The 24,524-nt window shown below is 47.7% G+C and overlaps 1 protein-coding gene and 1 pseudogene across 1 annotated transcript; one reads left to right on the forward strand and one right to left on the reverse strand.

Moving 5' to 3' along the window:
• Nucleotides 1-465: 465 nt before the first annotated feature.
• LOC140593483 (uncharacterized) lies at nucleotides 466-3,373 on the reverse strand (annotated as a pseudogene).
• A 2,337-nt stretch (nucleotides 3,374-5,710) lies between these two features.
• LOC111849975 (leukotriene B4 receptor 1-like) lies at nucleotides 5,711-6,688 on the forward strand. The gene has a single exon (XM_023823343.1). It carries the CDS (start codon nucleotides 5,731-5,733, stop codon nucleotides 6,658-6,660), a length of 930 nt encoding a protein of 309 aa, XP_023679111.1. The 5' UTR covers nucleotides 5,711-5,730; the 3' UTR covers nucleotides 6,661-6,688.
• Nucleotides 6,689-24,524: the final 17,836 nt, after the last annotated feature.

Genomic DNA, 24,524 nt, shown 5'->3' on the forward strand with positions numbered 1-24,524 from the left:
CAGCTGTTGAGGAAGACCAGAGATGCCGTGATTTGATCACTGGTGTCATAGAACTCCTTCAGATCAGCTGATGCCTGGGAATCGGCTGATTTTAGAAGGATAAAGGTTACCTCCAGAATATTAAATATATGTACAGGAGCCCAGAAGATGAAGAAGGCCAGCACAAGGCTGGTTACCAACTTGGTCATTCTCTGGCTGTGAAAAAAAGCAGTTTGATTCAATTTCTTGTAAAGACAGCAGTAAGATGTGACCATGATGGAGAAAGGAATCACAAAACCGAACACGGTCTGTGTTATTGAAGTTGCCAGTCTTTCCATGTCTGATGTAGTTCTTAAAACATCTTCCGATGCACCTGAACACATCATCAGTGATGTAACCTGGGGTCCTCGGGCGTTTCGGGTCTTTCAACATCAGACACCCTCGCCCAGGCGACCCAGCCACGGCTGATCAGACCGCGACTTGTGTTCAGGTAGCACTCGCTTGCCCCCATTGTGCTCCTCTACGGATCCAGAGCCATCTTGAAGCTTTCTCGGCTGCGTCGGTGGTGTTCTTGATGGCCCTGCTCCTTGCTATTCCTGCGATGCCCAACGTGGTAAAGGCTTTGTGGAGAGAACGCCCCACAAAACCTCTGCAGCCTACCTCGATGGGCATGCATCTCGCCTTCCAGCCCTATGCTCGGCAGTCTGTGACCAGCTGTTCATATTTGGTCATCTTTCTTTCATGGGCTTCTCCCAAGCGGTCCTCCCATGGCACGGTCAGCTCCATGATGATTATATTCTTGCTGCTCTCTGAGACTAGAGTAATATCTGGCCTCATAGTTGTTCTGACGATGTGCTGGGGGAATTTTAGCTGCTTTTCCAAATCCACAGCGAGTTTCCAGTCATTGGCCGATGCCAGGATCCCTGCTGGTGTCTTCCTTCCTGTTTGTGGCTGTTCTCCTGCCCTAACAAATGCAATTGAGCGAGTGGTATTGCTCCCTCGGCCGCCTTTACTGATCTCTTTGCTGATGGTGTCTGCAATAACTTTCAGCACCTGGTTATGACGCCAAGTGTAACGACCCTGGCCGAGCGCTGTTGGGCAGGAGCTCAGAATGTGCTCCAGCGTCCCACAAGCTGGGCACAAATGGCAAGTTGGTATGTCTGCTTTTCCCCACATGCAGAGGTTAGCTGGACTAGGCAGGACGTCATACACTGCTCGAATCAGGAATGCTATACGGTGCGGCTCACTTTGCCAGAGCTCCGTCCAGGTAACCTTGCGGTCCATGGCCTGCTCCCACCTGGTCCAGGCTCCCTGCTGTCCCATTCCGGCTGCTCTGCTAGTCCTTCCTTCATCCACAGCAGTTCTAACCTCTTCACATATATAGCTACGTTCCTCCTTCCCCTTCCGCTTTCTACGCCGAGGCGGTGTTGGACACATCCCCAAGCCTGCTCTACCTCGGGCCACCACTCCCACAAGCTCTTTATGCCTCAAACGAGCCTGTGCATCCAGCACAGCGGCTTGAGCGCTCCATTTCCTCCCTGTCCTCACCAACACTCCTGCCTGAGCCACCTTTGGGTCGTCGGAGTCTCTATACATCAGCACCTCCCATGCCCGAGTCACTTTAAACTCCTCTTCCAAGGATTTCAGGGGCAACCGGAGCATTGTGGTATTTCCATAGTGGGCTATATTACTGAGACTCCTAGGCAACCCTAACCATCTCCTGAGGCAACTGCTGACCTTTCTCTCCAAGGTCTCTACCGTAGAAATTGGAACCTCATACACAAGTAACGGCCAGAGTATTCTTGGCAGTATACCATGTTGGTATATCCACGCTTTAAACTTGCCACAACGGTCCAGAACGGTCTGTTGCTCTTAACCAGCTATCCAGCTCCTGGCAGGTTGCCTGGACTGATGCGAAGTCTCTGAGGCTGCTGTCAAAAACCTTGCCCAGGCTTTTCACCGGCTCTTCTGACAATGATGGTATCTTTGCCCCTCCTATACTGAAATGAAACCTGTCCGTAACCTTGCCCTTCTTGAGCACTAGCGAACGGGACTTGGCTGGTTTAAACTCCATCCGAGCCCACCGAATGAGCTTTTCCAGCCCTTGGAGTATCCACCTGCCTCCTGGCACCGGTTGTGTGGTGACCGTCAGATCATCCATAAATGCTCTAATCGGAGGTTGTCGGACCCCTCCTCTACTCTGGGGCCCCCGGCACTCAGTCTCTGCCGATTTGACAATCATATTCATAGTCACTGCAAACAGGATCACAGAGATGGTACAACCTGTAATTATCCCCACCTCCAGTTTGTGCCACTCTGATGTCACACCTTCTGCAGAGACTCGCATCCTGAAATGGTTGTAATAATCCAAGATCAGATCTGCAATGTGATGTGGCACATAATGCTTGGTCAAGGTGGTCTGGACCAACTTGTGGGGGATAGAACCATATGCATTGGCCAGATCTAACCACAGCACCGTGAGGTCTCCCTTGTATTCACGAGCTTCCCGAATGAGCTGAGTCACCACTCCCGTGTGTTCTAAACAACCTGGGACTCCAGCAATTCCTCCCTTCTGCACAGATGCATCTATGTAGTTGTTATTTAAGAGGAAGTTGGTTAGACGCCTTGCTACTATGCTGAAGAAGATCTTGCCTTCCACACTCAGCAATGAGATTATTCTAAACTGATTGATCTTCTTGGAATCTTTCTCCTTCGGGATCCAGACTCCCTCAGCAAATCTCCACTGCTGTGCCACCTTCCCTCTTCTCCAAATGACTCGAATGATCTTCCAGAGTCGCCTGAGCAGCAAGGGACAGCTCTTGTAGACCTTGTATGGGATTCCACTTGGTCCAGGGGCAGAGCTGGATCGTGCTTTACGCACAACCTCCTGGACTTCTTTCAACAGTGGCTCCCTGCTGTCAAACTCCTTGGAGGGAGGAGGTATATCCACAAGGATGTTACACTGGCCCAACTCTTCCTCCCGAAGAGGGTCACTGTAAGTGCTGTGCAGATGCTGGTCGATCTCCTCTTTTGAACAGAGCAACTTTCCGTCACGCTTCTCTCCCAGCAGCTGTTTAGTGAACCCAAAGGGGTTGGCAATGAACGAAGCTCTCTTCCTGGATCTCTCCTTTCGACGCCTTCGGTGCCACTCAGCTCTGCGCAAGGTCATCAGCCTTTTCCTCAAGACAGCTCTCAACTCCTCCAGGGGGGGGCGTTGCTCCTCACTGGCCTCCTTGTACTGCTTCTTGAGTGACTTCAACTCCCGCCGGATTTTACGGATCTTCACTGCTCTATGGTTCATGGAGTAGGTAGTTGGAGTTGATCGCTTCTCCTCAACACCAAACCTCTCCTGAGCTAGGCTAAAAATAATGGTCGTCATTGCCTGCAACCTTCGATCCACATCTCCCTTCACTATTGCTTCAAGCACCTTGTCGACATCCTCGTCGAACTACCTCCAGACTGCCGTCTTACAAGCCTGTGGCCACTTGATTTGCACCTTTGCCTGGGGCAGAAGACCTGGAGGAATGGTTTGTGGCACACGGAGGCTCTGAGCACTATGGGGTGCTTCCTGGCTCGGCTCCTCCTGCGTCTCACCAGATGTAACATCTGTGCGCTGTGACACATGACCGTTCTCCAAACACTTCATCCTGGCTTGATGCTTTTAAAAATACCATTGAAGTGATACCAGTATAGAAGGTGTCCAAATTTTTCTGCTGGGTTCATAACTGAGATGGTAGGAGATGCAAAGACACAGGCTTTCGCCCAGTACTGGGAGTACAGAACCTGCAGGAAGCGCTTCACACTCATCAGGGTGACTGTCAGCACGCTTCCATATAAACTGCAGAAGAGAAAGTAGTTGAATATCTTGCAAGATGCAGAACCCAGTCTACGTCCATGCAGCATGTTGTACACATTACCCAGAACGGTGACAAGGCACATGATGTCAAAGAACACCAGGCTCAACATCAGCTTCATAGTGAAAAATCCCCTGGCTACGAAGCGGCCGTCACACTATTAAGGCGTCACCGTCGCAGCCCCGGTCATAACTATCGTCACCCTAACCCACATCGGAACCTGATCCTGACCCTGCAGCCCGCTATCTAACTTCACCCCCGGCAGCCTAAACGGCATGCGAGCGGCAACTCCCCAAACCCGCGAGTCCTTAGCCTGACCGGGTCCGTCTTATTGAGCTCCCCTACATTATCCATTCTACCTCTTTTAATACCGCACCCCTGACAGCCCAGGTGTAGCCACTTAACCGCTACCTTCCACACAAATCCCTCCCCCACAGACGTATACCCACAGGTCACTTCATTACAGAAGCATCACGATATATTAATGATTAACATAAGCTCTAATAGGGGTGGCATGGTGGTGCAGTGGTTAGCACTGTTGCCTCACACCTCTGGGACCTGGGTTCGAGTCTCCACCTGGGTCACATGTGTGTGGAGTTTGCATGTTCTCCCCATGTCATCATGGGGTTTCCTCCAGGTGCTCCAGTTTCCCCCCACAGTCCAAAGACGTGCTAAGGCTAATTGGCATTGCTAAATTGCCCTTAGGTGTGCGTGTATAAGTGAATGGTGTGTGAGTGTGCCCTGCGATGGGCTGATCCCCCATCCAGGGTTGTTCCCTGCTTCCGGGATAGGCTCCAGACCCCCCACAACCCAGTAGGATAAGCAGGTTGGACAATGGATGGATGGATAAGATCTAATAAGATCAGTATGTAACAAACTTAGTTTGTCTTTAATTAATGCATAAGTAATAGCATAATACTGTTGCACCAGTGAGATGACTTAGCATGTACAGAGGATCCAGCAAGTGTGCTGAGCATGCTGGGGTATTGTAATTAGCCCCTCTTTTGTGTAGTTATAAATACTTGCTGCATTTCCTATTGCAACGTGTATGTTTGACCGTGTCTTGCGTGAACTCTGTACGATCTTCGCATGTCTCTAGTTATTGTGCAAATTGACCTCCGCGTTTTTCTGCGTTAGAAGTGATTCAGTGTGTGTCGAGTGTTTTTGTTGGATATTTTAAGTACTTATTAGAAGCGTGTTGCTTTCTGCAAAGAAGTGTCCTCCTGTTTTGCCACTGCCGCGATGCCTCCGTCTGCCAAGGGCTACTTGGCGTCAGAAGCTAGATGCCCCACTGGCACTGCTGGGGCAGGTTCTCCTCAGCATCGCTGGGCAAGCCTGCTCCATACTGTCCAGACATGATACCCAGTTATATGGTATTTTTAAAAGCAACAGTCTTTCACCATTTTGAAATATTGGCCAAAATCCAAGTATCTGTACAAGCTGCTGCGTGCACGACCATCTGCAGCCCAAAAACGCACGCAGAAAAGTGAATTATTAATTATCCTCTAAGGTCAAATGAACAAACCATCAGTCATACTACCAACTTTGCATGTTCCCTGAAGCTAATCAAATGTCACATGTCTCATTGTTATACTGACTCACAACATGTGAAAAAAGAAAATATGGTTGATTCACTAGTAATTAAGTAAACTGGATATTCTGCTTAAAGTCTGGCAATATGGCCAATGACACCCAAATGGCCTTATTGAGTTTCGTGGTTTTCTCTTAAATAAGCAAATCAACTGTGTGCAATTTGATTGTGCTTTGTTTGATGCTTTTTGCTTTTTTTGCTTATGGAAAACTAACCAGTGACATATGGCTTTTTTTGCCATGTTGCTTCCTCTTCCTCTAAATGTGATTTTGTTTTAGATGCACTGCAGTTGCTGTCACACTCATCATGAACCAGTCTAACACGTCTACTCTTTGGGACCCTGCAATTCTGAACAAAGCAGTGATTCCCAGTGTGGTTCTGGGCCTCTGCTTCCTTATCGGTGTCCCTGGAAATATTACAGTGATCGTGGTCATACTTCGTCATTTCAAGCTGGAGAACTTCACCATGAAGCTGCTGCTGAACCTGGCCGCCTCTGACATCTTGTGCCTCATCAGTCTGCCAATATGGATCTATGATCTTTTTTACGGCTGGAATTTTGGTGAGACAAGCTGCAAACTGATGCGCTACATGGTCTTCTGCAGCTTGTATGGCAGTTTACTGATGGTCACCCTGATGAGTGTGCAGCGCTATGTACAGGTTCTGTATTCCCAGTACTGGGTGAGACTGGGTGGGACTGGGGAGAGGGTACTGCTGGTTAGCGTGTGGGTCGTGGCCTGTGTCTTCGCCTCATATTCGATTGTTCAAGGGAAGGTATTGAGGGATGACCAAATTCCACGGTGTGAAATCGACTACAGCTCAGATGGGCAGAGATTGGCTGTATTGCTCTCTCAGACATTGCTGGGCTTTGTGATTCCTTTCTCTGTCATGGTCACATCTTACTGCTGCCTTCACAGAAAAGTGAAACAAAGAACCTTCTTCATAAACCAGAGGATGAAAAGACTGGTTGTCAGCATTGTAGTAACCTTCTTCATATTCTGGATTCCAGTACATGTTGTAAGTGTGATAGAAATATTTTCTATCTTGCTAAAATCATCCCACCCGGCTGCATCGGCCAAACTGGAGAAGTTTTGCAGTGTCAGCAGCAACATTCTAGGATCTTTCAGCTTCATTAATAGCTGCATAAATCCATTCCTGTATGCCTTTGCCTCACGAAACCGTCGTCAGGATGCAACTCCATCCAGGAACACGCAGGATGTCTCCACTAGTAATCTTTGACTTGTCTGACTTTGCCCTATTCATCTTTTCTTATATTGTCTCTGAATTAAATTACTGATTGTGTTTCAGCCTGAGTTTCTTCTTGTAAAGTGTACCACTTGTGCTTTTGTGCTGGTTCATTTTAATTGCAACGGGTGTCATTATCTTGAGCTTAGAAAATACTTGATTGATAAATCTGCCTCCCATTTTGCAATAGGAAGGGATATTGATTCATCCATTTTGGAAAGTGTCCTGTATATTTTAGACAATAATTTGGGGGGTTTGAGATTAAGAAATTCTGCCACACTTGGTGGTATTTGTAATTTAATTTGATTAGACTTGAATTTCCTTTTTACTATAGATTTTACTTGTTGATATTCTAAAAATCTAGTCTTGTTAATCCCATATCTTTTAAATAATATGTCAAAGGGGATAAAATCTATTTCTTCTAATATATGTTCCAAGTATTTAATACCTTTACAACTCCAATCTGGGAAATTTATGATATTATTGTTTAGTACTATGTCAGGGTGGTTCCAGATGGGAGTACGTTTGCATGGGATTAATGAAGACTCAGTCGTTTTTAGAAACTCCCACCATGCTGTCAGAGAAGAGCTGATACTGATGCTTTTGCAGCATTCATGTTGTTTGATGTTTGAGCTAATGAATGGTAGATCCGAAATCTCTATATTATTGCATAGTGCCTGTTCTACATCTAGCCAAGGTTCATCTAAGAGGGTATGTTTTAGCCACCCTGAGATGTTTTGAAGCCTGTTGGCTAAGAAGTACTGGTGAAAGTTAGGCAGATGTAGTCCTTCTTTGTCCTTTGTCCTTTGCAGCGTTTTTTAAGCTAATACGCGGGGGTTTATCTTTCCAAAGGAATTTAGAGATGGCGGAGTCCAGAGATCTAAACCAGTCAGGTGATGGTTTGCTCGGGATCATTGCAAATAAATAATTAATTCTTGGCAAAACCATCATTTTTATTGAGGCGACCCGTCCCATGAGTGATATGGGCAGGGACTTCCATCTAACCAGATTATCCTCTACCTTCTTTAAAAGTGGGATGTGGTTTAATTTAGTTAAATTTGCCAGCCTAGGTGATATATATATACTTATTTTCTACAGGAAATTGGCTACCTGCTGAGCCCCCGTGCTGAAGTAAAATTCATAACAAGGGTTAAGTAATTCAGAGGTGCCTTCAGGCCATGAGCCATGATAAAATATGTTAGCAGTGAAGCCTTCCTCCCCTCAGAAGCTTTGTACTGACTGGGTCAGCTCTCTCACTCAGTGGTTGGCTGTGATCTTGTATTTCTGTTAGATATTCGGTGCTGGATGGCAAAAAAATTTCTAATGTTAAACACAGAAAAAACAGAAGTACTGGTGATTGGTCCCAAGGCTGCAAGAAATAAGTTTCACCACCTCAGCATTAGTGGCCTTCCTACACAACCTAACACAGTGGTTAGAAATCTTGGTCTTCTAGTAGATTCAGTTCTATATTTTGATGCTCACATAAGAAGTATTACTAGAACTGCGTTTTATCATCTACGAAACATAACCAAGCTTCGTATGATGCTCTCACTTCGTGATGCAGAAAAATTAATACATGCCTTCATAACTACCAGACTAGACTACTGTAATGCATTCCTTTCTGGTTGCCCGTCTGGTTCCTTAAATAAACTTCAGCTGGTACAGAGTTCTCACAAACACTAAAAAATTTGATCACATCACACCAGTCTTATCCTCCCTTCATTGGTTACCAGTTAAGTCTCGGATTGACTATAAAATACTGCTGTTAACCTATAAAGCACTGAATGGCCTTGCACCAGACTACCTTAATAATCTGCTGACCACATACAATCCCCCACGCTTGCTTCGATCTCAAGGTGCCGGATATCTGTTAGTACCTAGGGTAGAAAGATCTACGGCAGGCTGCAGAGCTTTCTCCTATAGAGCTCCTCAGCTGTGGAACAGTCTTCCACCGGATGTGTGGGTTTCAGGCTCACTTTCAATATTCAAGTCTAGACTAAAAACACACCTATTTAGTTTAGCTTATAGGGACACTAGTTCTAGCTCTAGCTAGCTTCTCACTCCCAGTTAAACCTATAGTGTGAGGTGTAGAGCTGGGTGGGGATCGGTGCCATTGGCTTTGGATAAACTGAATTGACAGTGCTGTCACTCTAGCTTCACAATCGCTTGTGGGATTGGAGTGCTGTCATTTCAGGGACTCCCCATGCCTGCATTCCCACCTGCCTCTCCCTCCTACTTATGCTGCCATAGCCATATCTGCCGGAGCATTGCACTTCATATTGCACTCATCTAACTTTTAGCACTGCCTATAGTCTCCATTACTTTGACTAATTGCATTTATTTCCACCACCTTCTCCTGGGGGGAGCTGCCTGGAGCCCTCAATCTATCAAGATGTCCAGCACACCCTGCAACATGTGACGTCGCCACTACCAATGACGTCCGTGCATCCAGCTCGCCGTTCTGCCTGTGTCATCTTCCTTGTATGACCCGCTCCCTGCCTTCTGGCTGCCTGGCGATTGGAGGGAGTGGTGGCACCGGCATGTCATCTCCCCCCTGCTCCCCGTTTGTGTTTCAGATTTAACTGTATTTGACTCTCCCTGCCGGCCCCTGGAGGATGGGCTCCCCCTTTGAGTCTGGTCCCTCCCAAGGTTTCTTCCTTCTGGGGAGTTTTTCCTTGCCACTGTCGCTGAGACACCTGTTGAAAGTGCTCTAGTAATAGGCGACTCTATTCTAAGAAACGTGAGAGTAGCGACTCCAGCGACCATAGTTAATTGTCTCCCTGGTGCCAGAGCGACCGACATCTCGGCAAACTTAAAAGTGCTGGCTAAAAGTAAACGTAAATACTCTAACATTATTATCCACGTCGGCACTAATGATGTCCGATTGAGGCAATCGGAGATCATGAAATCAAATTTTATAGAGGTGTGCAACCTTGCGAAGAAGATGTGTGTGTCAGTAACGTGCTCTGGCCCTATCCCTGCTAGACGTGGCGATGAAATGTACAGCAGATTATCGTCGCTACATCGCTGGCTGTCGGAATGGTGCCCGATAAATGGTGTGGGTTATATTGACAACTGGCGGATGTTTTGGGGTAGGCCTGGGCTTTTGAAGAGGGACGGTATTCACCCCTCGCGGGCTGGTGCTGACCTCTTGTCTAAAAGCATAGCTCATAGTCTCCAGACAAATCGCTGACTAACTAGAGCCAAGCCCAGGCGGCAGGCAAACCGGCATAACCGACCGCCTGCTAGTCGCCTAGAGTCGTCACCTAGGGTTCATTTTATTGAGACTGTGTCTGTTCCCCGCGTTTTTAATCATGGAAGCCGATTCCACCGTAGTGTGTGCCATAATAACTTAATAAAAATTACAATGAATCCGTTACTAGAAAACAGCTGTGATGCAGGGCTTAAACTTAAACTTGGACTTATGAATGTAAGATCACTGGCTCCTAAGGCACTATTAATAAATGAAATAATTACTGATTTTAGTCTTGGTGCCATATGCCTCACGGAGACCTGGCTTAAACCAAATGAATTCATGGCACTGAATGAATCTACTCCAGCTGAATACAGTTACAAGCATAACCCGCGACCAAATCGCAAAGGTGGTGGTGTTGCTGCAATTTTTCAATCCAGCCTAGGAGTGACTGAGAAATGTGGTCTTAGTTTCAGCACATTTGAAACTCTTGTTCTTAGTCTTGCTGGCTCATCTCTTTCTTGCTCTTCACCCCAAATCACCATTGTTATTGTTTATAGACCACCTGGGCCGTACAGTAATTTTCTTAAGGAGTTCGCTGATTTTTTAACTAACCTGGTGGTCAGTACTGACAAAGCTGTTATTGTGGGTGATTTTAACATTCATATGGAGAAAGATAGTGATCCTTTAAAAATAGCGTTTACAGCTATTCTTGACTCTCTAGGTGTATGTCAGAATGTAGTCGGGCCTACTCATGCCTGTAACCATACCCTTGATTTGATTATTAGTCATGGCATCTTGGTGGAACATGTATCTATTATGCCTCAGAGTCCCCTTCTCTCTGATCATTACTTGTTAACGTTTGAAATCCAGTATAGCCTCCCGTTGACCGCAGCTCCAAAGTACAGAATCAGACGTTCCATTGCCTCACTAACTACAACAACATTTATGAAACAACTTCCACAGTCCTTCAGCCTTACATCTGAAGCATCGTGTATAAATGAACTTGAACAGGCGACTGCAAACATGGATAAATCCCTTCGTAGCACACTAGATCTTGTAGCTCCACTTAAGAAAATAAAGCATAGAGATAAGAAACCTGCCCCCTGGTACTCTGATCATACACGTGAACTCAAACAGGCATCACGCAAGCTAGAGCGCAAATGGCGCTCAACTAAACTAGAAGTTTTCAAATCTGCATGGAAAGAGAGCCTGTCTAAATACAGACAAGCACTAGTGACTGCTAGGTCTGTGTATCTCTCCAGATTAATAGACGGGAACAAAAACAATTCAAAATTCCTATTTGAATCCGTGGCTAGGTTAACACAGAATTCTCCATTAAACTCGCAAGTCCCACAATCTCTTAAGAGTAATGACTTTATTACATTCTTTAATGGTAAAATAACTAAGATTAGACAGACCATCCAGTGCACATCCTTAGCTACCTATGACTGCCAGACTCCTGCTAGTCTTATGCCTATCAATAATGAGACTTTTGAATCTTTCATTCCTATAAAACACCCAGAACTCCTGAGCTTAATTTCCTCCTGTAAATCCTCTACAAGCCTCATAGACCCAATTCCTACAAAATTTTTCAAGGAAATCGCACCACAGATTAGCAATACCCTGTTAAATGTGTTAAACTCTTCTCTTAAGCTTGGATATGTTCCTAAACCTTTTAAATTGGCTGTTATTAGACCCGTTCTAAAGAAACCAAATCTTGACCCTAGTGTTTTAGGAAACTATAGACCAATCTCAAATCTTCCTTTCATTTCAAAGATCATGGAAAAGGTTGTAGTTCGTCAGTTGTCTACTTTCCTACAAAAAAATAATAATAATGAATTATATCAGTCTGGCTTTAGACCAAACCATAGCACAGAAACTGCTCTAGTCAAAGTAATGAATGATTTACTTATGGCTTCTGACCGTGGCTTGATATCGCTGTTGGTATTACTGGATTTAACTGCAGCATTTGATACTGTGGACCATAATATCCTCTTGGACCGGTTAGAAGGTGTAGTTGGCATTACAGGGACAGCACTCTCTTGGTTCCGCTCATATTTAACTGATCGCTATCAGTATGCACATGTGAACAACGAATCATCCAAGGCCACCAAAGTCACATACGGTGTCCCACAGGGATCAGTACTGGGCCCACTACTGTTTACACTATACATGCTACCGCTTGGTAACATTATTAGAAAACATGGTGTTGGGTTTCATTGTTATGCAGATGATACACAGTTATATATATCTGTTAACCCTGATGATACATCACTCCTATCTCGGTTAGAAGATTGTCTGTTAGATATTCGGTGCTGGATGGCAAAAAATTTTCTAATGTTAAACACAGAAAAAACAGAAGTACTGGTGATTGGTCCCAAGGCTGCAAGAAATAAGTTTCACCACCTCAGCATTAGTGGCCTTCCTACACAACCTAACACAGTGGTTAGAAATCTTGGTCTTCTAGTAGATTCAGATCTATGTTTTGATGCTCACATAAGAAGTATTACTAGAACTGCGTTTTATCATCTACGAAACATAGCCAAGCTTCGTAAGATGCTCTCACTTCGTGATGCAGAAAAATTAATACATGCCTTCGTAACTACCAGACTAGACTACTGTAATGCCCTCCTTTCTGGTTGCCCGTCTGGTTCCTTAAATAAACTTCAGCTGGTACAAAATGCGGCAGCCAGAGTTCTCACAAACACTAAAAAATTTGATCACATCACACCAGTCTTATCCTCCCTTCATTGGTTACCAGTTAAGTCTTGGATTGACTATAAAATACTGCTGTTAACCTATAAAGCACTGAATGGCCTTGCACCAGACTACCTTAATAATCTGCTGACCACATACAATCCCCCACGCTTGCTTCGATCTCAAGGTGCGGGATATCTGTTAGTACCTAGGGTAGAAAGATCTACGGCAGGCTGCAGAGCTTTCTCCTATAGAGCTCCTCAGCTGTGGAACGGTCTTCCACCGGATGTGCGGGTTTCAGGCTCACTTTCAATATTCAAGTCTAGACTAAAAACACACCTATTTAGTTTAGCTTATAGGGACACTAGTTCTAGCTCTAGCTAGCTTCTCACTCCCAGTTAAACCGATAGTGTGAGGTGTAGAGCTGGGTGGGGATCGGTGCCATTGGCTTTGGATAAACTGAATTGACAGTGCTGTCACTCTAGCTTCACAATTGCTTGTGGGATTGGAGTGCTGACATTTCAGGGACTCCCCATGCCTGCATTCCCACCTGCCTCTCCCTCCTACTTATGCTGCCATAGCCATATCTGCCGGAGCATTGCACTTCATATTGCACTCATCTAACTTTTAGCACTGCCTATAGTCTCCCTTACTTTGACTAATTGCATTTATTTCCACCACCTTCTCCTGGGTGGTGCTACCTGGAGCCTTCAATCTATCAAGATGTCCAGCACACCCTGCAACATGTGACGTCGCCACTGCCAATGACGACTGTGCATCCAGCTCGCCGTTCTGCCAGTGTCATCTTCCTTGTATGACCCGCTCCCTGCCTTCTGGCTGCCTGGCGATTGGAGGAAGTGTTGGCACCGGCTTGTCATCTCCCCCTGCTCCCCGTTTGTGTTTCAGACTAAACTGTATTTGACTCTCCCTGCCGGCCCCTGGAGGATGGGCTCCCCCTTTGAGTCTGGTCCCTCCCAAGGTTTCTTCCTTCTAGGGAGTTTTTCCTTGCCACTGTCGCCTATGGCTTACTCACTGGGGGCTTTGGGTGGGGATGCTGTAAAGCGCTTTGGGACAATGTAATGTTGTGATAATGCGCTATACAAAAATAAATTTGTTGTTGTTGTTGTTATGGCTTACTCACTGGGGGCTTTGGGTGGGGATGCTGTAAAGCGCTTTGGGACAATGTAATGTTGTGATAATGCGCTATACAAAAATAAATTTGTTGTTGTTGTTGTTGTATTGGTTACCAGTGACAGAAATCATACCGCAATCATAGTGAGGGTGCACTATGTTGAGATTTCTATTTTTCATGCTTTACATCATGTGTCACTGTATGTAAACTAAAACTTGATTGAGCAATAGGGTAATTTCTCTGACGTCCACTGAGTCATGAGTTCTTCAGAGCTTCCACTTTAGGAAGTATCTTTTGTAACCTGGGGCTGTAAATATAAGAAGATGTTAAAGAGAAATGTTTATGTTACCAACTTTCAACCAAACTGGTCTCAATTGCCGCACAATGTGCTGTGATTGTGCCATTAAAATTTTTGTTTGTGCTATTTTACTTTCTGAGATATAAATGCTTGTTTACACGGTGACGTCATCAGTGTGAAGTTGCCCCCCCCCCTCATTTGCGTCTGATATCCACCAAACCGACCACAACCGTGTGTGCTGCGTTTGTACCGTTAAAACTGTCCTTTGTGCTGCTTTAGTTTCTGAGATACAGTGGTACCTTGGTTCTCGAACTTAATCCGTTCCGGACTCCGGATCGAATCCTAAAAAGTTCAAGTTCTGATCAAATTTTTCCCATAAGAAATAAGAATTAATTGGTTCCCAGTCCCCCAAAATTACACCTAAATATGTTTTTTTAGCATTTAAACACAAAATGAACAGGATAAAACAAGAAGAGCATTTTTTTCTTAATGGCTTCCAAAACGATAAAGATCTTATCCCAACATTACCCCTGTCCTGCCCCGATCGTCCGCTCCTTCCGTGTGCCACGCCCCCTCGTTAACCTCGTGTGGGATCCCCATGTGATAAGCTGTTTCTGGTTGCTGTCATTAGTCCTCTGTATTAAGTCTGCGTTTCAGTTTGTTTCCCCAGTCCGGTCATTGGGTGCGTTCGACTTGCTTACAGCGCTGGCTTAAAACAACGCATTCTGATCCTGACGCAATGCATTACGGTTAGATGCATTGCGACCTCTCACCCGGCTGCACAAACTGGAACCGCGTCCGTGACGACACACCTTTGCTCTTATTGGCTGAAGAGTTTAGTTACACGCATGATGTTTGTATTCCAGACAGTTCCAATGCCTAATCTGCTGTTTCTCCCGAATATCACGTGAAGCAGTGAGAACTGGTTTTCAGTTAATTTACCCGGTAAAATAAAGTTTAAATAAATGACATAAATGCTCTAATAGTACACGTAAGTTAGTGGTTTATTTATTGTTAGTTACTGTAATGTTGCGCTGTTTTATTTGGTTAATCGTCCAGTCTGTGAAGAAGGCATTCAAGTAAGAATTGCATTGTAGTATGACTCATTTCCTGGCGTGTACAATTTATATTAGGTCAGCGTTCACGGTCAATCTGGTTTGTTCGACTTTCAAGAAATTCGAGTTCTAGTGAGTTCGAGAACCGAGGTACCACTGTATTAACGTTTGTTTTCATGGTCACGTGACGCCAGCGTGACGTTAGCCCTCTATTTGCATCTGATTTCCAACAAACCGATCGCAATCGTGTGTGCTGCGTTTGTGCCGTTAAAACTGTCCTTTGTGCTGCTTTAGTTTCTGGGATATTAATGTTTGTTTACATGGTCACGTGACGCCAGCCTGAAATTAGCTCCTGTTGGAGTACGCCGTCTCCACCGGGTCCGTGGATGAGAAGAGATCCACAGCTGACACAGGGAGAAGTTGCAAATCACCGGTTTATTCTCTGACAGATTGCAATCCGGGAGCGGCCGTCTGACATACAGTACATTCAGCATGTACAGGAGGAGGCTCTGCCATATGTATCAGCTATATCCCTTTTAAAGCCCTTTGGGCATCTCCCCCCCTCTCTCGGTACCTTCCATCTACGTGACAACCACATGTTTGACACTTGCTCTAGTTAGTCGGTTCGTAGTTGTCCTTCTGGAAGGCTAAAAGATAAGTAAGGGCCGCTGATGTTCTCTGTCGCCCCCCCCCCTATCTGTTCCGATTAGGTAACCTTGCCTTGCCGGCGCGCCAGTCAGTTCTCGTTTTGATTAGTTACAGCCTTATAGAATTATTCCCTCAATTTCCCCCTTTTGATATCCGCAAGGAGATCACCATGATTATGCTGATTAGTAATATTTTGCCTTATTTATGAAATTTTGCATTCCCCTTTTTGATCTCCACAAGGAGATCACCCTATTGGCAGGGGAGGTGTAGTTCAAAGCTGTCCAAATGACCTTTGCCCCTCTCCGACCCGACAGGCAGGAGAGGCATCATCTGCGCATAGGTGTCATCCCGCTTCTCTCTCACGGTAGTGATGAGACGAACTGACAGTGCGCGCAGGCAGGGAATACAACAACACCCGCAAGTAAGTAAAATCGCAGCAAAAGTAGCAAAGGATAATAAAAGCGAGCCCATTAAGCCTTTCCACTGTCCGAACGCTGAGGTCAGCCAAGCATCCCATATGTTATTGATCCCGGAGTGTGCATGCATCGTTTTGGAGAGGGTCCGGAGACCCTCGAGTGCCCTGGTCACTGAGCCGTCTGGTGCTGTGTTATTAGGAATGTAAGTACAGCATACTTCCCCGAACATAGCGCACACTCCCCCCTTTAGGACTCCAAAGAGTTCCACACACAATCCTGTCCATCCAGCCTAGGAAGGAGGGCAAAAACCCTGAGCTTCAGGGAAATTCCACTCCCAGCCCGCCACAGGCGCGGCCCCCCTTCGGGTTCCATGGCTGGCATGGCTCACAAACCACTAATCATTAACACTTTAAGCATTTTAAACATCACACATAACACACTTGTTTCCCCCAACATTCCCCTTTTTATCTTGATCTTCATCCTGGTCCTAGTGTTGTCTGGCAGTGGATGAGGTGCTTTTGGTCTTTCTGGTCATTGGAGCAGGGGTGGACTACCCTGCTCTGGTTGCTCAGGTCAGGGGATTATTCTGCCCCTTCTGTTGAGACCTGAGTTGCGTCTAGTTCGGCCGAACTGACGCTCTGGGTTCCTTCCCTCAGGGCCTCCTGGATCTCTGCTGTGGTTCTCCCTGGGTCCTCCGCAGCCGCACACTGGCTCCAGTGAAACCACGTGTCGCCTTTGCCTTTCAGACGAACCGCGTGTGACGTCCTCTCAGTGATCTGGAAGGGGCCCGTCCACCTGGGCTCTGACCACTTCCGTTTGATGCATTTTTCAGGAGGACCCACTCCGCTGTGTGTGGTTTGGCTGGCTGGTTCTCTGGTCTCGCCTCCTGGATCTGTTTAGAGAAATCTGCAGCGAGACCTTGCAAACAATCATAATATGCCCTAGGATTTTGCTCCCCCTTCTCGTTGGGGGTCCAGGTCAACCCTTTCTGGGGTCCTGGGAACTGCCTGCCTGTCTGAAGCTCAAAAGGGGTGAACCCGGTCCCCCTGTTTATGGAACACCTCACTGACATCATTGCCAGTGGCCTGCTTCAAGGTTACATAATCCTGGCCTTGTCTGGCCACCACTGCATACCCTGCCTGCAAACCTCCTGTGTCTGTTCTAAAACAACACCCATCTGTGAACCAATTCTCTGTTTCCTCTATTTTTCCTGCCCCTAAGTCTGGTCGGACTTTCTCCTCCTTCTGAACTCGGTACTCACACTCGTGTGGTTCTCCCCCGCTCATGTGGTCTGCCATGTTGATCCCTTCATGAGAAAAAATCAGATTAGGTACCTCTAGTATTTTACTAAGTCTCTGTTGCCTGAGTAACGTCATGGTAAACGTCTGTGAATTCACATAAGTCACCACACTGTGCGAGGTCAGAATGTGCAGCGGATGTCCCATCACTATGTGTGCTGTTTTCTGAATAATTTTAGCCACTCCCGCCACGTGCCTTGTGCATGCGGGGTGTCTTTTTTTCTGTAGTATCGAGTTTTACGCTGACGTACATCAGCAGTCTCCTCTCTCCCCTTTTTTTCTGAAACAGGATGCCGTTGACGACCTCTCTTGTTTCAGAAACATCCAAGTGAAACGGGAGAGAGTAATCTGGGAGGGCTAGGTCCGTGGCCTGTGCTAGTCTCTGCTTTAAGGTGATAAAAGCCTCCTTGGTCCCAGTTAAGGGGCGCCCTGAGGTTACGTAGGCCGTGTTCTCGGACAAGCGCCCTCAGGGGCTGTGTAAGCCCCGTGTAATCTGGAATGTAGGTGCGACTGTAACCTGTGAGCCCTAGGAAAGATAACATGTCTTTTACCGTGATGGGCTTTGGGTAATGCAAGATAGCCAACCGATGAGCTGGGGAGAGGCCTGTTCCTGCCCCCGACAACACTCGTCCTAGGAAGGTCACTGCCGTCCTAGCAATCTGCAATTTGTCTTTACTGACCTTAAAGCCTTTTTCTGACAGAAGGCGCAGCACTGACTGGGTGGCCTGTAGGGCCGCCTCCGCTGTTGGGGCCGCGATCAAAAGATCGTCCACGTATTGGACGAGGGTGACACCGTCTGGGAGAGGACACCCCTGCAAAGCCTGCTTCAGGACCTGGTTAAAGATACCTGGAGAAAGGGCGACCCCTTGAGGCAGGCGGGTGTACCGCAGCTGACAGCCCCTGTAAGTGATGGAGAATATTTCCCTACACTCCTCTGCTAGGGGCAAACAGAAAAAAGCATTTGCTAGATCAATGCATGTGAACCATTTTTGATGTGGGGTCAGATTAGTTAGGGCAACATATGGGTTCGGAACTGGAACAGTAGGGGTCAGCAGGAGGTTGTTTATGGCGCATAAGTCATGGGCCATCCGATAGTTGCCCGTGCCGGGTTTTGCCACTGGGAGGATGGGGGTGTTCCACTGAGACGTGGAGGGCTCTAACACTCCGGCCCGCAAGAGGCCCTCTATAGTCTCAGCTATCCCTTCCTCCGCCGCTGGCTTGTGCGGGTACTGTCTGAGCCAGAGGGGACCCTCCCCTGATCGAAGTTGGAACTGCACTGGTGTGCAGGATATTACACCTACATCTGTGGGGCTGGTGGACGCCAGAAGGGCCACCGCCTTTGGGTGGTCCATCTTTTCACACCCATAATCTCTAGCTATCTGCTCATGTTGCAGGAGGGCTGTGTCCTGTGTTGTGACCTGTATGCGATAGGTACTGCAGGAGGGCGAGAAGGAGACCTGTGGGATCTGGGTCTGTACCCAGTCCTCAGTTTCTCTGGCCCGTTTCACCATCGGGCCCAAATCCTTGGCCTGGTGTTTGGGATGGAGGGCCAGAGAGACATGTGGGACAGCTTCCTGTCCCATCATGTACCAGGGCAGCTGTTCTGGGGTGAGCAGTGTGGCTGAGGCTACCCCTTCGGGACCCACATATAAGTTCTCAGAGGCAACTTGCCACTGCCAGCCTTCTAGTTGCTCAGCAAACATTTCCTCATACCAATCAGTACTATCCCTATCATAGGAAAGGGTCATATGAAGAGGGTCAGGTGGGGGCACATAGGGCTCTAGGAGCGAGATCCAGGGTCGCCACGCTGAGTAGGCCGCCAGGATGCCGGTCAGGCTGGGTTCCAGTAGGCCCCAATAGATATCTGCCACAGCCTGACTGTGGACCGGTTGTACCAGCCACTGTCCCGAGCCCGCGGTGCCCCCAGCTTCACCAGCATGTCCCGTCCCAGGAGGTTCACTGGAACGGAAGAAGACACCACGAACGGGTGGAGAAAGGTCTGTTTTCCCACCGCAACCTTCACCGGCTTAGTCACTGGCAGTCTCTGTTCTTCCCCCGAGAAGCCCACAACAGTCACTGTTGAGGTAGACAGATGGGGAGGGGTACCAGTCCCACTCCCTTCCTTCCAACGCTGGATATTGTCCTGCCGTGGGAGCCGCTTGGGGGTTGGGGGCCATCACCTGGTTCCCAAGAGGGCCTCCCCTGCCGTGCACATTGGCTGGGATCGCTGCTGGCCAAATCCTGGCCCAGTGTCCTTCCACCCCGCACCTGTAACAGACACCTGACGGTGGTCCCCTTTGCGGAGCGCCCCTTCCCCAGCCCCGGCCCCTGTATCCCCAGTGCCAACCGCCTCGGCCCCTTCCCCATTGCTGGCCCCACCCTCCCTGTTGGGAGGTGGGTGACCCGTTCCAAGGGCTGGGCGGGTATATGGGTGGTCCCTCTGGGGACACCCCCGCCACCATCTGCTTTCCCTGCTCTTTCCTTTTAGCTTCATTAGCCTTTTGCCTCGCTTCGCCCACCTGCAGCTTCAGCAGCTGTGTCTGTAGTTCCTTAAGGTCGCTCTTTTCCTTATCTGCTTCCTCTCATGCCCTCTGCAGATGGTGTACTACATGCCGGTCCCACACATGGGAGTCTGCTCCAGGGAGATCCGGGTTGCCCAGTATAGCTGACCTAACTGCCTCTGGGACCCCCTCCATTACTGCCCGCCTAAACCAACCCTGCTGCACCCCTTCCTGCCCCGGGTGGCACCCGGTTCGACGGGTCCAATCCTCTCTACATTTTCCAAATATTCTCTAGGGTGAACCTTAGGGTCCCATGTAAACTTTGGGACGGCTGCTCCACTAGGGGTGGGGAACATCTCCCGCATGGCGTCACCCAAGCGCATCACCACCATCGTCAGACACATACTGCCTGCATATGTAATAGTCCCTGCTCTGTCTTCTACGCCCTGTAGGGACTGTTTAGTCAAGCAATGGGCTGCCACCGCCCGGAAATCTCCCAGTGCAAGCGTCATGCCCTGAGTTAGTTGGTCTAACTTCTCCATCCACTGTCCTCCCCCCTCTGCCGGGGGGGGGGGGGGGGGCATTTTATCTACCAAGGCCTGCACATCTCCTATAGAGAAAGGTTTATACCTTTCCCTTTGCAGAGGGACGATCCCCACATTTTACTCGTTTTTCTTTTACGGGAGGGAGTGACTTACACTCCCCCTTTTCCTCACTATGGAGGTGGTCTGTCCCTTGCCAATATATGGCTAATCTCGTCCACAGTCTCCTTTCCCTCTCATGCCTCTCTTCCTCTTTTTTCCACTTCCCTTTCTGCACTATACTGGCTCCAAGCTAGGGGTGTTCTTAGAACCCACCCTAGGCGAGGTCCTGCTCGGCAGTTGTAATGAACGCCCGAGGTACCTGCCGGCCCTGCCCGTACTGAGTCAGCGGGTGCGGCCGGGCTGGCACGCTTTTGGGTGTCCAATTGCTGAGAACTCCCCTTTGGTACTGACAAACTGTAAGACCACAAGCAGTGACAGCAGAGCCACGGGCAAGTTCAACCAACAGAGAGAGAGACAACGCTGCTCACCCACAAACCAGTACAACTGCACCCAAGTTGGTGCTTTGATTCACCCTTTCTTTTTTTTTTTTTTAGAGAGGGGGACCTTATTCCCTCCTCCCAATCTAGAGTTCGGGGGTCCTGAATTCCCTGGGTCTCCCACCCAGCTTTTCTACCGCTCGTCAGCAAGTAGTGGGGTTGCCACACCAAGGACAATGCGGGGGTCCCGTACCCTCTGCTCCTTAAGGTTCTATTTCCCTGCGGGGGTCCCATACCGTCCGCTCCTTAAAATTCTATTTCCCTGCGGGGGTCCCGTACCCTCCGCTCCTTAAGGTTCTATTTCCCTGCGGGGGTCCCGTACCCTCCGCTCCTTAAAGTTCTATTTCTCTGCGCACGATACCTGGACACAATGCATACACAATACATAGACATACCCAATATATAAACACAGTGCGTGCAACCTCTCCTCCGTCTTAATTTACCGACGGGCCCCTGGACACTTCAAACTGCTCAATTTGACATATCCAATGTGCAGATTTTGATATAACAGGCTCTGCTCACCTCTTCTAGTCGGCGCCTCGCAGTTCTCTGAGTCCAAGTAGGCCGCGTCAACACTTAGCCGAATCTTGCGAATCTCCTGGGGATCCCGGACGAGCCCCCAAATTGTTGGAGTACGCCATACACAGGGGAAGAACACAGGGCTGTAGCGCCGTGGCTGTAGCGAATGTGGCTGAGCTTAAAATCTTGGGTAAATGGTGCACTGTGTGCCAATTTGAGTCTTTGGCCTTGGGGGTGGAATTTTTAGTGACTGATGGGGATATGCGTGATCTGTTATTGGGAAATGACTTTTTAACCCAATATGGGGCAGTGATTGATGTAAAGGGGCAGTGTTGTCAGGTATTGGGGAAGATGGTGCCCCTAGTGGCACATGCCTCTAGTAAACAGCCCTGGATAGTGACCCTGAGTACTGATGTTACGGTCAAAGTGGTTTCTGCCCACCCCCTAGTGGGGATGCTGGAACCTGCTCCATTACTAGCCAGCCGACATGATGTTTTGGTGGCACGGGTTGTCTGTCGTGTAACCCAAGGAGCTGTACCTGTAAGAGTGATTAACGTCACCGAAGATGAGTGTAAACTTCGGCGGGAAATGAAAGTGGGTTCATTGGTTACAGACATTGAAGTGGGTCAGACAGCTGTCCACACAGAGGGTGGGGGGCCCGAGCGGTGGTGGACGGGTGAGGAACTTTTCCAACATCTAGGCTTGGATAAAAAGGGACTCAGTTTAGCAGAATCTTGTGCAGTTCAGGCAATGTTACATCGGCGTGCAGATGTTTTCAGCGTGGGGGAGGCTGATTTGGGTAGAATGCAGCTGGCGATGCACACAGTTGACACTGGGGAGGCCCGGCCTATTAAAATGCCGGCTCGGCCAGTCCCTTTGCATTTACAGAGAGAAGTGGATGCTCAGATAAAGCAGATGTTGGAGGCAGATGTTATTCAGCCGTCCCATAGTCCATGGGCAGCGCCGATTGTACCTGTGCGAAAGAAGGATGGGGGGCTGCGGCTTTGTGTTGATTATCACCAGTTAAATGAGGTCACTCGTAAAGACGCTTATCCATTGCCGCGCATTGATGACGCACTGGATAGTTTGTCTAATGCATCATGGTTCTCTACATTAGACCATTCCAGTGGGTATTGGCAGGTGGAGATGCACCCACGGGATAAACCGAAAACTGCATTTGTTACCCGACAGGGCTTGTATGAATTTAATGTGCTTAGCTTTGGTTTATGTAATGCCCCCTCAACATTTCAGCGGTTGATGGACTTAGTCCTTGCTGACCTACAGTGGTCCACATGTTTGGTGTACCTTGATGACATTATTGTGTTTGGTCGATCATTTGAGGAACATCTCCAGTGACTGGATGAGGTATTGGGGAAGTTGCAGGGGGCAACTTTAAAAGTGAAACCAGCTAAGTGTGACCTGTTTGCTAAACAGGTACATTATTTAGGGCATGTTATTTCAGACGAGGGAATTTGAGCTGACCCTGCAAAAATTAAGGCGGTCCAAGAATGGCCAGTACCTAGAAATCAAACTGAGGTGCGCAGTTTTGTGGGTTTAGCCTCGTATTATAGGAGGTTTATTAAAGGCTTTGCGGAGATTGCACGGCCACTCCACCAGTTGACGGAGCAGCATAAAATGAATTCAAAGTGCTACATACGAAACGCATATGGGTGTTAGCCGCTGACAATCGACGATCCGGAAATGCTGTATCTGGTGTTGTAGTGCGCCGTCTCCACCGGGGGAAGAGATTCACAGCTGACACGTGGAGAAGTTGCAGGTCACCAGTTTATTCCTTACACAGATCGATCTGGGAGCCACGCTCTGACATACATTCAGCATGTACAAGAGGAAGCTCAACCATATGTATCAGCTGTATCCCTTTTAAAGCCCTTTGGGCATCCCCCCCCTCTCTTGGTACCTTCCGTCTACGTGACAACCACATGTTTTACATTTGCTCTAGTTAGTCGGTTAGTACTTGTCCTTGTGGAAGGCTACAGATAAGTAAGGGCTGCTTACGTTGTCTGTCGGCTCCCTCTGTCTCGATGAGGTCACCCTGCCCTGCCGGCATCAGTCAGTTCTCGTTTCAGTTAACTGCATTTTTTAGAATCAACCGCCTCCTTTCATCATGCCCTGCTTTAAGCTACAGTATATTCTCCTTTTCCTCTATTCATTGTATGTTCTTTATAATTCTATTGAATCCCACACTGGTTGGCGGGGTTAAGTCAAGTACAGCTTTGTTGCAGAGTCATCAAACGCTCCACCTTTATGGAATCAGATTTGTGCCAATATTATCAAGCAAAACTTTTTTGACATCAAGCAAAAACAAGGCTTCGAGAAGAAAAAAAACTAACTGAAGCAAAAGAAAGGTCACCTCAAAAGTAAAATTTATAACTTGCAAACACGATTGGTCTTTTGATAATGTTTTCCTCTGTTTAAGCTGCCAGGTTTCTCGCTTGCGCTGCTTGACTTTGCGGTTACGCTGCCAGCTTTTTCGCTTGCACTGCTTGACTTTGCAGTTACGCCGCCAGGTTTCTCGCTTGCGCTCCCTGACTTTTTGCTTACAATTCTGTCACAAACTTCTCGTGTGGGTGGGTTTTTCAGGGACGCGTCCCCATTGGCTAATAAGTTTTTGACTGACAGGTCAATGCCACGGATATTTTTAATTAACAGCGGGACTGGATCGACATTCACTACCCACTGAATATTTTTTACTGGATGCGACAACAAGATTAACAAAGTGTAAATGTTGATGTTGTTTGTGCTGCACTATACATTTTATTGTGCTAAATTAGAAGTGAAGTTAAGCTTTTGCTAATCCTGGAATCTGCCGAAGAGGATGCAGAAGTTACTGTTAAAACACTTATCACTTAACTTCCTGAAGTTTCGGAGGACACTGTAGAAAACATCTGCTTTGAAAGAGTCCTTTGGCTGGGAGCTAAGAGGCCTGGTGCCCTGAGACCGTGTCGTATTGTGGCTAAATTTGGATATTTCAAGCAGAAGCAGCAGGTGAAGAGTCG

The sequence above is a fragment of the Paramormyrops kingsleyae genome, chromosome 11 (genome assembly GCF_048594095.1).
Source record: "Paramormyrops kingsleyae isolate MSU_618 chromosome 11, PKINGS_0.4, whole genome shotgun sequence".
NCBI classification, from domain to species: domain Eukaryota; kingdom Metazoa; phylum Chordata; class Actinopteri; order Osteoglossiformes; family Mormyridae; genus Paramormyrops; species Paramormyrops kingsleyae.